This window comes from Hydractinia symbiolongicarpus, chromosome 13 (assembly GCF_029227915.1).
Source record: "Hydractinia symbiolongicarpus strain clone_291-10 chromosome 13, HSymV2.1, whole genome shotgun sequence".
Classification (NCBI taxonomy): Eukaryota; Metazoa; Cnidaria; class Hydrozoa; order Anthoathecata; family Hydractiniidae; genus Hydractinia; species Hydractinia symbiolongicarpus.
This window is the reverse complement of record NC_079887.1, coordinates 7,469,545-7,481,109: the sequence shown is the minus strand read 5'-3', so window position 1 is coordinate 7,481,109 and position 11,565 is coordinate 7,469,545. Positions and strand designations below refer to the sequence as shown.

Below are 11,565 nucleotides of genomic sequence, written 5' to 3'. Positions count from 1 at the left end.
GTATTCTTATTTCAATGTCTTAACATTCAGCATATGACAGTGTGTAAGCTTACCCATAAAAGGTTTCTCACACATCGCAAAAAATCGACTTAATGCTACAAAATTTTCATCTGAGGTGATCAGTTCTAATATGGCTAATATTTTCACTTTTTTAAAAAAAATAAGAGTTAAATATAACTACTCTCACAAATAACCAGAAGCTCAAAACGTTTTGTTGCCAACATTTTGGAACAAAATGTGTCGAGGGATTAGCCCTTAACAACCAATCAAAAAATATTGCTAAGGGGGAAGGTATTATTCATATAATGAAAAGCACGTAAAGTAGATTTAATTGTTCAATATTCATACTACAAAGTTTTATCTCAAACCAACTGCGGTTCCAAGAGCGGGATACTTTGACGTCATCCATCTGTCACTGGACGTGTAGGCACCACAACCACCAAAGTGCATTTCAGTGAAAAGAAAGTAATTCAATGGCATTCTTCGCCCGGAGTATGGCCGTCGCGCACTAGTTCTCCAGTCAACAGCCACACCTTGTTGTTCGTATATTAAGTTGTTAGCATGAAATGACGAAGGTTGCTTTTCGTTTGGATTTGCAAAGAATGCGAAAAAACCTCTGGTGTTATAATTGCAGTTTTTAAACTTCACTAGATTCGTGTTCGAAAAGAAACCAGTCACTTCTTTATCCTGAATCCCACTTGAGATCACGTCTATAAAAATATATTTCCCCATATGGATATTCCAGGGTGGGTTTCCATTGTTCTTGTTCAAATACGTGCGCAGACCTCCAGTGTTTTTGTACTGACGAACAATAGTGTAAGGCTGAGTGCTGTCAGGCATTGATATTCGCAGAAGTACATCTGTCTGGTTGCGAAAAAGATACTTTAAGTCTTCCTGTGTCATTTTGGCAAGTAAAGTGTTAGAAATAAAGGTGTACCCGCCACCGTTTATTCCCATCTCACAATAGACTTCATGATAACCTGATGGTATACTGATATGCTGGATTCCAGAATATACAGGTGGGTTTCGTAGCAATAAATGCTTGCAAGTGTAAAAGGATTCCTAGAAAGTAAAATCCAACAATAGCTCTCGACTTACATACATGACCTTTCGACGGAATTCAAGAAGTGCTTTTTGAAAAGGAAGGTGGTTGGTGTGGCGGTTGGTGGGGTGTTGGCGATTTCTTATTTTTAAAAAATCAAAGTGCTGGGTAAGGCATATAGAAACAGCAAGAAAACACCATTAATATTGCTATCTTTGGTAGACTAGCGCGAACTTTATACGTGAAATGTTATGTCTTGAAATGGTTTGTGACGGTAGTTGTTTACGAAAGTTTCATCATGAGCTTTCAAAACGAATTGACGCTAAAAACACACTCTTGTGTACACATAGGCAAAGCAGTCGAAAAACTTTTCTCAAGCGAAACTTAGAAGCATGGAACTGAGCAGGGAGATAAAATAAAAACACGAAACTTTTATACCGAGAAATGCTTATACGGAGTAAAAGCGTATATGAAGTACACAAAGATATTGAATATTCAACATAACGTGTCTATTTTAACAGTAAACTAAATATACCTCGTTACTTCTCTTTTTGCTACTTCCAAACAGCAAACCGGAGGTTCCGCACATCAAGCATAGGCCAACCACAGCAAAAAAACATATAAAAACATTCATGTTGAAGGAATGAAAACGATAATAATAATTTGCTACAGATACGTACTTCTCTTTATGTGAAAATAAAATCAAATTAGTTCCCAGTATTTCTTTTTTAACTCCTCGTTATTGATTCACAGTTAAAGAAATCGTGAGAGAAATCTAAAACTTAAGTTCGTCCTTGTGGCAAAACGAAGTATTGTTTGCCAACATAAGATTATACAAATGTATTGACACAGGATCAGGTGAAACAACAACCTCTATGTTTGAACACGATAACGCCTATTTTAAGATTATCTTTATCTTTAACTTTTTAAACATTAACTAAAATTTCGTATTTAAACTTTTTTTAAAAAGTAGTACAAATTTTCCCCATCCTACGGAAAGGTGAATCATTCGCAATGAGAGAATGATCACGAAATTATATAAGATTGTTTGTTTGCGGTAAGGTTCCACTATTGCAATCAGTAGATTCTTCCTTTGAGATATCACTGCTTCTATTCTTCGAAATACTTTATTTCTTATTAAACGAGTCATTCACTAAAAATTGTAAATGTGTTGCTGTACACCACCATTGAGATATACTTAGGTATATTTTCATTGTATTTTGACAAAAAAAACTGACACCGTGAAGACCTGGTAAAAGGTTTTTATTAGATAAGTTTACTCATTTTATACCAATTACAAAAACATATTTATGCCAGGGTTTAATGAACAAGTGCGGAGTGAGGAATGCCGTAACTTTTCTTGTGATTAGTTTGTAATGTCTGTCACACGACAATTAAAAATCATGCCTCAATTGATTATTGTTAGTAATAACTACCACTTACGTCAGCCTTTTTTGTAAAATTTCAGTTTTCAAAGATGAATTGTTTGGTTTATTTACCCAATTATCCAAATGGACAAAAGTCCGAAAAATATTGATGCGCTCTTTAAATCAAATGTGTTGTCTATTTTGCGAACTTTCGGTTTTGGTTTTTTTTAACTCGTTTGGATCGAAAGACGGTTAAAATAGAAAATCTTGTGGAACGTAAATAGGCGTGATTTTTGAAGCAAATTAATATTTATAATTTTTTAACCTAAAATAAAGAAAACTAATGAAGAAAACTCCCAATACATAACAAAATTGAAAAAATATGAGATGGAGTTTCTGAAAATGGGCGTGGCATGCCATCTGCTTGTATTTGCACTCTTATTTCAATATGATTTCCTAGTAATCAGGTTATAAGGGGACAACCAATGTTATAAAGTTTCGCATTAAAACATAAAGTCCAGAAAACAGCATTGTTCTTGTATTGAGCGCAAGTAGGCCTCAAACTCTACTTCTCTTCTCTGGTTCTCTTTCTCTGCGTTTTTTGTAAATACTTTTAAATGTTTATTTTGTCTTTGTTTATTGTGTGCGATGTTTTATTGGGTTTTTATCTCTCTTGGGTATAGCGTACTTGTCGTGTTTCGCGTGCATAAGTTTCTGTTCGTCAGATTGTAAGGTATCTGTACCGTATTTGTACGTATAGGTGAAATTTAGGGAAGTTTGTGTTTTAGTAATTATATGCTTTTACTTGCGTTTGTTACTTACGTAAAATGTATTGTCCGTTCGGCATCAGGCTTGCAGAATTAGTTTTTTTTATGTCATTTTACTTATATACATGTTTCTGTTGTTTTATTGCAAGTGTGTAACTTAGGTTGTAGTGTCGCGAATTGGGAAAGAAAAGTTAGTATCGCACTTCGTGTCAATAAAACCGCCAACCCGGTAGTCGCTACCGGCCACCCCGTAGTCACAACCGCCAACCGCGTATTTGCTACCGCTCGCTGTGGAATCTCTACTGGCCGCCCTGTAATCGCTACCGGCCGCCCTCTAATTGCTGCCGCCCACACCGTATTTGGTATCGGCCACCTTGTAGCCATTACTGCTAAGTTGCGGTAACAAACATTATTAGAAGCTTCGACAGAAATACTGGGTGAACACAACAATTTAAACTTAAGCATATAGCCCAATCAGGTTTGGCGAAGAAGAATATGAAACCACCTGGGCCATCGTTCAAAAGCGTTCGAATGGGAAACAAATAACCACTTACGATGAAATAAGTAGAAGGTAGTAAGACACTATATATAAAGCCTTATTTGTATTTGGAAGTGCTTGTAATGAATGAACTGTAAGTTACTGCAGAGATTTTTATAACTAAATCAGAGCGAACGGGTAAAGTAAGATTTTCTTTTTTCAAAACAAAAATTATTAAATTAAAACAAAAATTAACGAAATAATTTCTTTACTTGGATAAACTGTTTTTATTTGATTACAGGCAAATGAGTTAAATACTGTGTACATATCAATAAATGAATGAAAAATACATGCATACATAAAATGGAGGGTTGGAATAAACGCGTGGGTGGGAGCTAGGGGAGGGGCGGGTGAGGTGTTGTTAGAAGAAAAATATTAACAATGGTGAAGGGCCGGGAAGTATTGGTAATCTGAGCTTTTAATTTATCTTCTTACTAATAGTGTTCTTACTAAGAATCTGCAGTATTGATCAATATTACGCTTGTTACACAACGGTCCAGCTACCTTTATATTTACAAACTTGCTTTTTGTGTTGTTAACATTTTACAAGTTGGATTCATATCAAAGAGATTGAAAAGTTGCTTGTGAATCTTTTTATTTTATCTCAAGATTTTTATCTTAGAAGTTTCGATAATTATGCTGATTAATGTGTGACGTCGTGTATTTGAAGAAGTGTTGTTATAACGGTTTATCAAGGTGTGCTGTGATGTAAATATGTTTTCACCTATCCAGTTTGACATTTCGAATATATTTACATATATAATGTTATTATTTATTTATCTTTATTATCTTTTATACCAACAATTTTTTCTCACCATCTAAGTTGCTAAAATTCCGCATAATTGGTAAACTTTTAAGGCTTATATATGCCTCGGAAATCAATAAAGATAGCTATATGTATGAGCCGCCAAAGATATATGCTACAGTCAACTCTGTAACAGGGGGAGAAGGAAACAGATAAAAAATAGTCAAAAGAATTCAAGAAAGCTTGCTTTCTTACTATATTTTTGGACATAATTGTAGCTATATTATATTCTATAGCTAGCGAACAAGGTGTTAAATACATTCAAGTATTATTTAATACATTGTTGCTCACTGTGATTATTTACATTAGCTATAAGTATCTCAATTTAGTCAATATTGGACAACATTTTGATGTGCACCACTTTTGCTACATCTGAGACCGAAATCAGGGCCACGTAGAGTGGAAATTATTTACAAAGAGAAATGAAGCTTAAAACGGAATAATTTTGCGAATGGTACCTTTAGTCAAGACAACCAGCGAAGTCGAATTAAGAATACTATAAGTATACTTACTTAAAGTATGTTTAAGTTACCCTGCATCATGGTAGTAAGTTGTTTTGCAGGGTATCTGTAAAATTAAACTCCTAGCAAATCTTTTACTACTTTTTTCTAGGATTACATTTAGTAACAAGTTTCCCATGGCAACTTCCAAAATTGGTTTTTAAAATAGTTTGTGGAACTTATGTTCGCGATTTGCTCGAAAAAGTGCCATTTTATGGAATTTAATATTGCGAAGAGACTCCAAAATCGCAATATAATGTTAAGCAAATTAAGAAACGCTAAAAACCTTTCCGCAATAGTAATTATAATGGGTGACGATCGGGTTGTCGATTTGTTTATAAAGCGAAGCATAAATTCTCTTGAGACAACTAGCTTGCTATCTACATACAAAATGTTCACTGAGTTATGAGTTCAATGGTTCAATGGTTGACTTTGATAAAGTGATATGCATCTTTTTTTTTTTTGTTTTTTACCCACGAATATATATAGAACGAATTTGACCTGCAAGACAAAGAATGCTAGGTGATTGCTTTAGCTATGGTAATTTTAGCTACGACAATTTTAGCTACGACAGAAAGTGATGGAAAATATCCTGTTAGAAAAGAACAAAGAGCATGCTACTGGATGTATGACACCACGAAATGTGTATGTTAGTTTTATTCTTACTTAATTTCGCGAACGATTGTATATACATGTTTGTACATTTTAGAAAACGTACACGTTTTTTTTATAAAAAGCAAGTAAAAATCCAAAATCAGGTCAAGATATGCTTATGCGAAAAATCACAATCTTGTTGAGAGTATGCTCACGATATGCTTATATATTAAAAAAAAAAAAAAAAACTTGGCAAGCGTTGCTTTATGCGTTATATGGGTAACATGAAATGGTTATGTTTTTAGCTATAAAAATACATGATTGTTCAAGGCCAAGGTTGAGCAGTATAGTGGTTTTAATTAAGCTGTTAAAGACTGTGCTTATAATACGCTTAAAAAATCATCCCATCTCAATCATCTCAACCCTGCTTATGTCTATAATAAATCACTTATAAAAAGAGGGCATCTCTATATAAATAATATCCGCATTCTGTCTGTTTATCAGCGAAAACCGCATCGTGCTAACCCATCCACGAAATAGCGAGCCACGAATCCACGACGAAAAATACAAAGAAACATTTTTACACATTTTGTCCTCTATTTTAAAGTGACGGACCGATCAAAGGTTTCTTAACGCTCGGCAAAGGCGATGTTAAAAGTCAGAGATTTGGCAAGAAGAAAAAAAGCATTGTTTTGAAAATAGTAAAGCTTGCCTCCCGTGAAAATAATCTTGATCTACATCGACTCAATATTTGTTCGAAATTAAAAATATATCTTTCTTTTTGCAAAAGTTTGTCTGTATGTCTGTCTTTTGTTTGATTATTTGATTGAGCTAACTTTCGGTATGTGACGTAGTGACGAAATGGCTAGAAATATTGGGACGCAGCTGTATAACTCTGACCAAAAACCCATGTGTATTGCTTTTTTATAAAAAAGTGTATGTTGTTTGCTTGTTTTACAATAGTTGTTTATTGTGTCCAAAGTCTTCCAGTTAGCTCCTGCTGTAATGATATGATTGATATTTTCTCAGTAGTGATAAAATATTTCTTATCAATGTCTTGCTAATTAATTTACCATGGGTTAGCCTGGTTAACTAAGCTTTCCTTGAGGATATCAAATTTGTTTTCTTCCAAACGAAAGCATAGAGGCAAATAAATGTTAGAGCAAATCCCTAAAATTCCAATCCATTTCATACAAAAAATCCAAGTGTTTAGCTACATCTAGCTAAAAGTAAAAATAGTCAAATACTGTTGATTGCAGCAAGGTTTTTCTTTCTTATGCTAAATACAGTTAGGTAGCTTCACCTTTTTTACTGTGTTACAAAAGTCTAAAGTTTATTAATTCAATGAAACAAAAGTATCGGTTAACCTTTGTTACTCAGGGTTTATTGTTTATCCAAAATTAATTTTGTAACGGCAGGCAATAGGATGTGTTTTGTGACGATGAATTTTACTTTTGTTTACTTGCACAGAGTACAGACGGTCTGTTTCTTCTTGCCATGACGGGGTAACAACAGCTCGATAGCTTTTTTATTGATGCTGAAATTGCGGTAAAGTTAGTTTTTGAGAAAGACATTACAATCAAGACGCTATAATACTATGTGCGCTTCACTGAATTTGTGATATACCGAATACATGTCCTGCCGCTCTCCACCTGGCATCCTCGTCCCCAGGGTCTTGTGGCCCCTGAGCCGTTATTTCGGAGTGGCCAACAATGACCCTGGAACAGGCTGGTTATGTGATACAAAAATGCCCAGATATACTGGGCATTTTTGAAATTCCAGAGATAATGAGACTCAAATTTGACGCTCGTCTCAAGCTTTAACAGAGACACATTAATACAAGCGAGATAGGAGATACCCAAAAGATGGATGTGTTGAAACGTTTGGATTTTGTATTTAATTTGCACGAAGGTTTTCCTTCTCACTGCTTAAGCCTGAATAAGTTCAATGTTTTGAAGCTCTTTTAAAGGGCAGGGATGTTGTAGCTGTCCTTCCTGCGGGTTATGGAAAGTCGTTGATTTTTCAACTTCTTCCTGACGTCATACCATGCAATTAAAATAGTAAGAAAAATCGAACACAACCCATAGTTCTTGACATAACCATCCCCCCCTGTGACATTTGGATTTTTTTGGAGCAAAAAATTTTGAACAAATGTACCTAACACATTTTCAAAATACCTTCTTTGCTTTCTTTGTCATGTGTCATGTTGACTGGAAACGGATAATTTGATGGTCTGTCTTCTAGAGAGCTTATATCCAGAAATTTCATTAATGCGACGATTATGTAGGCACGACCCGTACTTAAAAATAATTGTTTACTACCTCCATATGAATCTAATACTTTAGACGGTTTCGTATCCTTTTGGTTATACTTTTCCCTGAAATATTTGAGAGTTCCAATTTGTTTGACTGATTCAGGTGCATAAAGCAGGGAATAACTGTACTGCAATAGTGACGCTTTGCAATGCCACATCACAGATTTAAATGGAGCAGATGGATGATTTAAATGGAGCATCACAGATTTAAATGGAGAGAGTGCTCTAAACGGTCAGATGGTGTGTGTGCTCCACCAAGAACGTGTTTTGTACCAGCAAGCCGAACTCTTATGAGCTGGTCTCCAGAAAAAGGTATTTTTATTTCCCTCATGGGATCGTCTTCAGTAAAAATAACATGACGAATGGTCTGACCAGGATCTGCTTGATAGTCAACATCTACTGTATTTGGTGACTGCTATGGGTCTGGTAACTTCTCTGTCCCGCCTGATAGTAGATTTCTGCAATCCAATTTTCAAACGTTCTAAGAATTTCAACACAGTCTGAATATTTTGATTCGCTTGCGTTAATAATTGGCATGGAAATAATGGTTGATTTTTGTTTCATGCATTCACTATGTGGGTGAAGTAAATACACTGCCAGCACGTTTTTTAAAAACTTAAATTGTGAAAGAAATTCCAACATTATTCTCCCAATTAAAATTTTCGAGGTGTCAGCATAATGTTGTCATTCTTGAACATTTGGCATAAACAAATTTGGTGATGCAGTAAGTACACTTTTGATTAAAGGAATATCATTAGACAGATGTTGCAATGGTATTCGATTTTCAATTAGATTACTGGCCATCATGTGGTGGTCGTTTTTGCAACATTTTTTTTTTGTAGCCACAAGCACCCTCATATCCAAGTTATCTGATGTACCACGCAAAGATCCACCATTTCTGATAATATTAACAGCCTTTTCCATAAAATGATCACCTGCTATAAAACATCGCGCATTGAATCCGATAAGCAAAATCCAACTTGGTTTAATCTTCTTTGGAACTATAAAAATTGTATATGTATGTAATATCAAATAAACGAATTGGAAGTATTTAATTTACCTCTAGTCTATCTAAGCCAATATAAAAATCTTTCTTTAAGGTTTTGATAAAGCTACTTTATAACACATTTTTTAGGTTTAGGTCATACTTTTTAGGTTTAGTTTGATACTTTTTTAGAACGGTTTAGAGCTGACCCCTCCTTTAAGCCTTTAAAATGCTTTTCACAGCCAATTAATTTGATTTTTCAATTTTCCCAATACTTTGTGAGTTAGCAGTTAAAATTGCCTATATAATCTCAGCCTTTTGTTTCATAATAATTAAGCTTCTTATTAAAAATTTGTGTACATGTGGTAAAACTTATTGCTGCTTTTATGTTATGTTACTATAATTTTGATTTTTTGATTTTTTTTTGAAGTTTAATTTAATTGTATATAGACTTTTTTATTCTTGATATTTTGATTTGGATAAAAACTAAAGTATGTTGAAATAGAGTTGTATATATAATACCTGTCTACTGCAACCTCCTTCAACAGCAATAGTGGTGTTAATTCTTTGTAGTCGACTTAATTCAAGCCATCTAATCTGCATTAACACTGAATAGACAAAACAAAGTTTAACTTTTAAACTATTACTCAAGGGTTGGTGTAATTTACCAGTGCTTGTTAGCAAAATTTTTAACAATAAAGAATGATTTGATTCAAACTCTTCCCATAAACTTTCGAAATCAAATGTCTGTAAGCCATTGTAGCTTGTATCATGTAAGTATGATGGTTTAGTTCTCCTACAAAGTTTTGCAGAATCACTTTCAACCTCCAGCAACATTTTACTTTCAAAGTCTACCATGGAATTTTCACAATTTTCTTTATTTCTTTGTATGTTTGTGACATCACAGAGAGCAGGTTTATTTTCAAAAAGCTTCTTTTTTGGCACAGATGTGGTATTGAAAAAACTGCACAACGTTTAACTGAAACATTTTGTCTATGTAAACTTTGATTTTTTTGGCAGTGACATCGGTATCCATGCATTTTTTGAATAAACGATATACATTTACGACATATAGCATCAGACATTCCATCATCTTGTGACACTCTCATCCCACATGTTTGCTCAGTTTTAAAAAGTAGGTAAATTTTTTCTCCACTTTTTGAAAAACATTTTTGTCACATGGCTTTGAGCAGTGACAATACAGCATAATCGACAAAGCATTTCATTTTTAGGTAAAGTGGCATGTTTAGTATATATCTTTATTGGTGTATTAACAACTTCAGCCATTACAATGTGAAGATGACATTGATAAAAGTAACTCCAAAACTGACTTGAAACATTTGCACTGTTATCACTACTAACTTAGCAATATGTAGCTAGCTAAACTAAAACAAAAAAACAATATAGTTACTGTATTCCTTTGTACACCCAACATAAAGTAGTTTAAACATAGTAGGCTGTTTCATATACAGAAGGGGAAAAAAGGCTTATTACTTATTGCATTACTTTAGCGAAAAGGTAGCTAGCTACCTTTATGTCTAATCTGCTACAACGTCAACAAATCAGTAAAGCTAGTGACATTTGCATCTTTATGTCTGGTCTGCTACAACAAATTAGTAAACATTTGCCTGTATTTTAAATGCAACTAAATACTTAAAATTCTATCTATTCCTGGTGTCTGATGTTACATATAATAATAATAATAAGTAGCTATATATATAAATAATATCACAATCCACAATCTTTTCAATGTTGAGTACACTTTTTAAAGCTGGAGACCAACAGCGCAGCTGCCATGTTTGTTGTTACTGCCGCGAGAGACAACTATGCATAAATTATATTTTGGCCAGCCTGTTCCAGGGCCTTTTCGCCGCTAAAAGCTTTATCAACAAGGCAAAATGCCCTGGGAACGAGGTTGTCCACCTAGATGTGCACCACGGCTTACTTGGATTTAAGGCTTTGTCGCTGTGAAAAGTTCCGCTTTATCAGTGACACACAGTATACATGCACAAGAAGCCCTCAAAACTGGCTATGCAATATGGTCTGCCTCTATTCGCATTTATAATTTTGTAGAAAATGCAGGGTTATGACCAATTATATTCCTTGTAAAATTCTTTCTACAACCCTGGAAATAATATTTGTAGAAACGATCTTTTTTTTGGTAAATCTGTCGAAATACCCACTCCAATACTTCTCAGCCGGTGGACTACCAAGGTTTTACTATGGTAGGGGTGTTGATCAAGTAAACAACATGGAAGATGTGCTAGCTGCACATTCGACAATGTCTGTGATTTTTGGGACAACCTGTTCCGCGGTCTGTAAAGGTCTGAAGAATTGAGTATGGGGTTGACGTCAGCAAAAAAATAGAAATTTTTGAATTGAAATTTGATTGAAATATTGTTTGAAATTTGAAAAATTGAAAATTTGAAAATTGAAATTTAAGATCTAACCAAATAAGCTTGATCTCTAAGTAGTCTGCTGTGACTATTAACATGTTTGGAATGCATTTTTTCTTAGATAAGAACGGCGTTCTCAGCTGCTCAACGATTTTTGAAATATACGCCCTCTTTTTACTAATTTATGCCAGGCTTTGTAGCTCTGTAATACCTGAAATCTGATACATTTTTATCGTTTTCGGTACTCTTTACAAATA

The 11,565-nt window shown here is 34.3% G+C and overlaps 1 protein-coding gene across 1 annotated transcript; it reads right to left on the bottom strand.

The window, feature by feature from the left end:
• Nucleotides 1–276: 276 nt before the first annotated feature.
• On the bottom strand, nt 277–10,490 carry LOC130622974 (uncharacterized). Its single transcript, XM_057438441.1, has 2 exons — nt 1,578–10,490; nt 277–1,062 (listed from the first exon to the last, which is right to left on the bottom strand). The coding sequence occupies exons 1-2, from the start codon at nt 1,674–1,676 to the stop codon at nt 358–360; spliced, it is 804 nt and encodes a 267-aa protein (XP_057294424.1). The 5' UTR covers nt 1,677–10,490; the 3' UTR covers nt 277–357.
• Nucleotides 10,491–11,565: the final 1,075 nt, after the last annotated feature.

What these genes read in the sequence shown, in the direction of transcription:
- LOC130622974 (XM_057438441.1), bottom strand. Translation starts at nt 1,676, where the DNA reads ATGAATGTTTTTATATGTTTTTTTGCTGTGGTTGGCCTATGCTTGATG. An exon ending in GCAAAAAGAGAAGTAACGAG is followed by an intron (nt 1,063 to 1,577) that starts GTATATTTAGTT and finishes TTTACTTTCTAG; the next exon opens with GAATCCTTTTACACTTGCAA.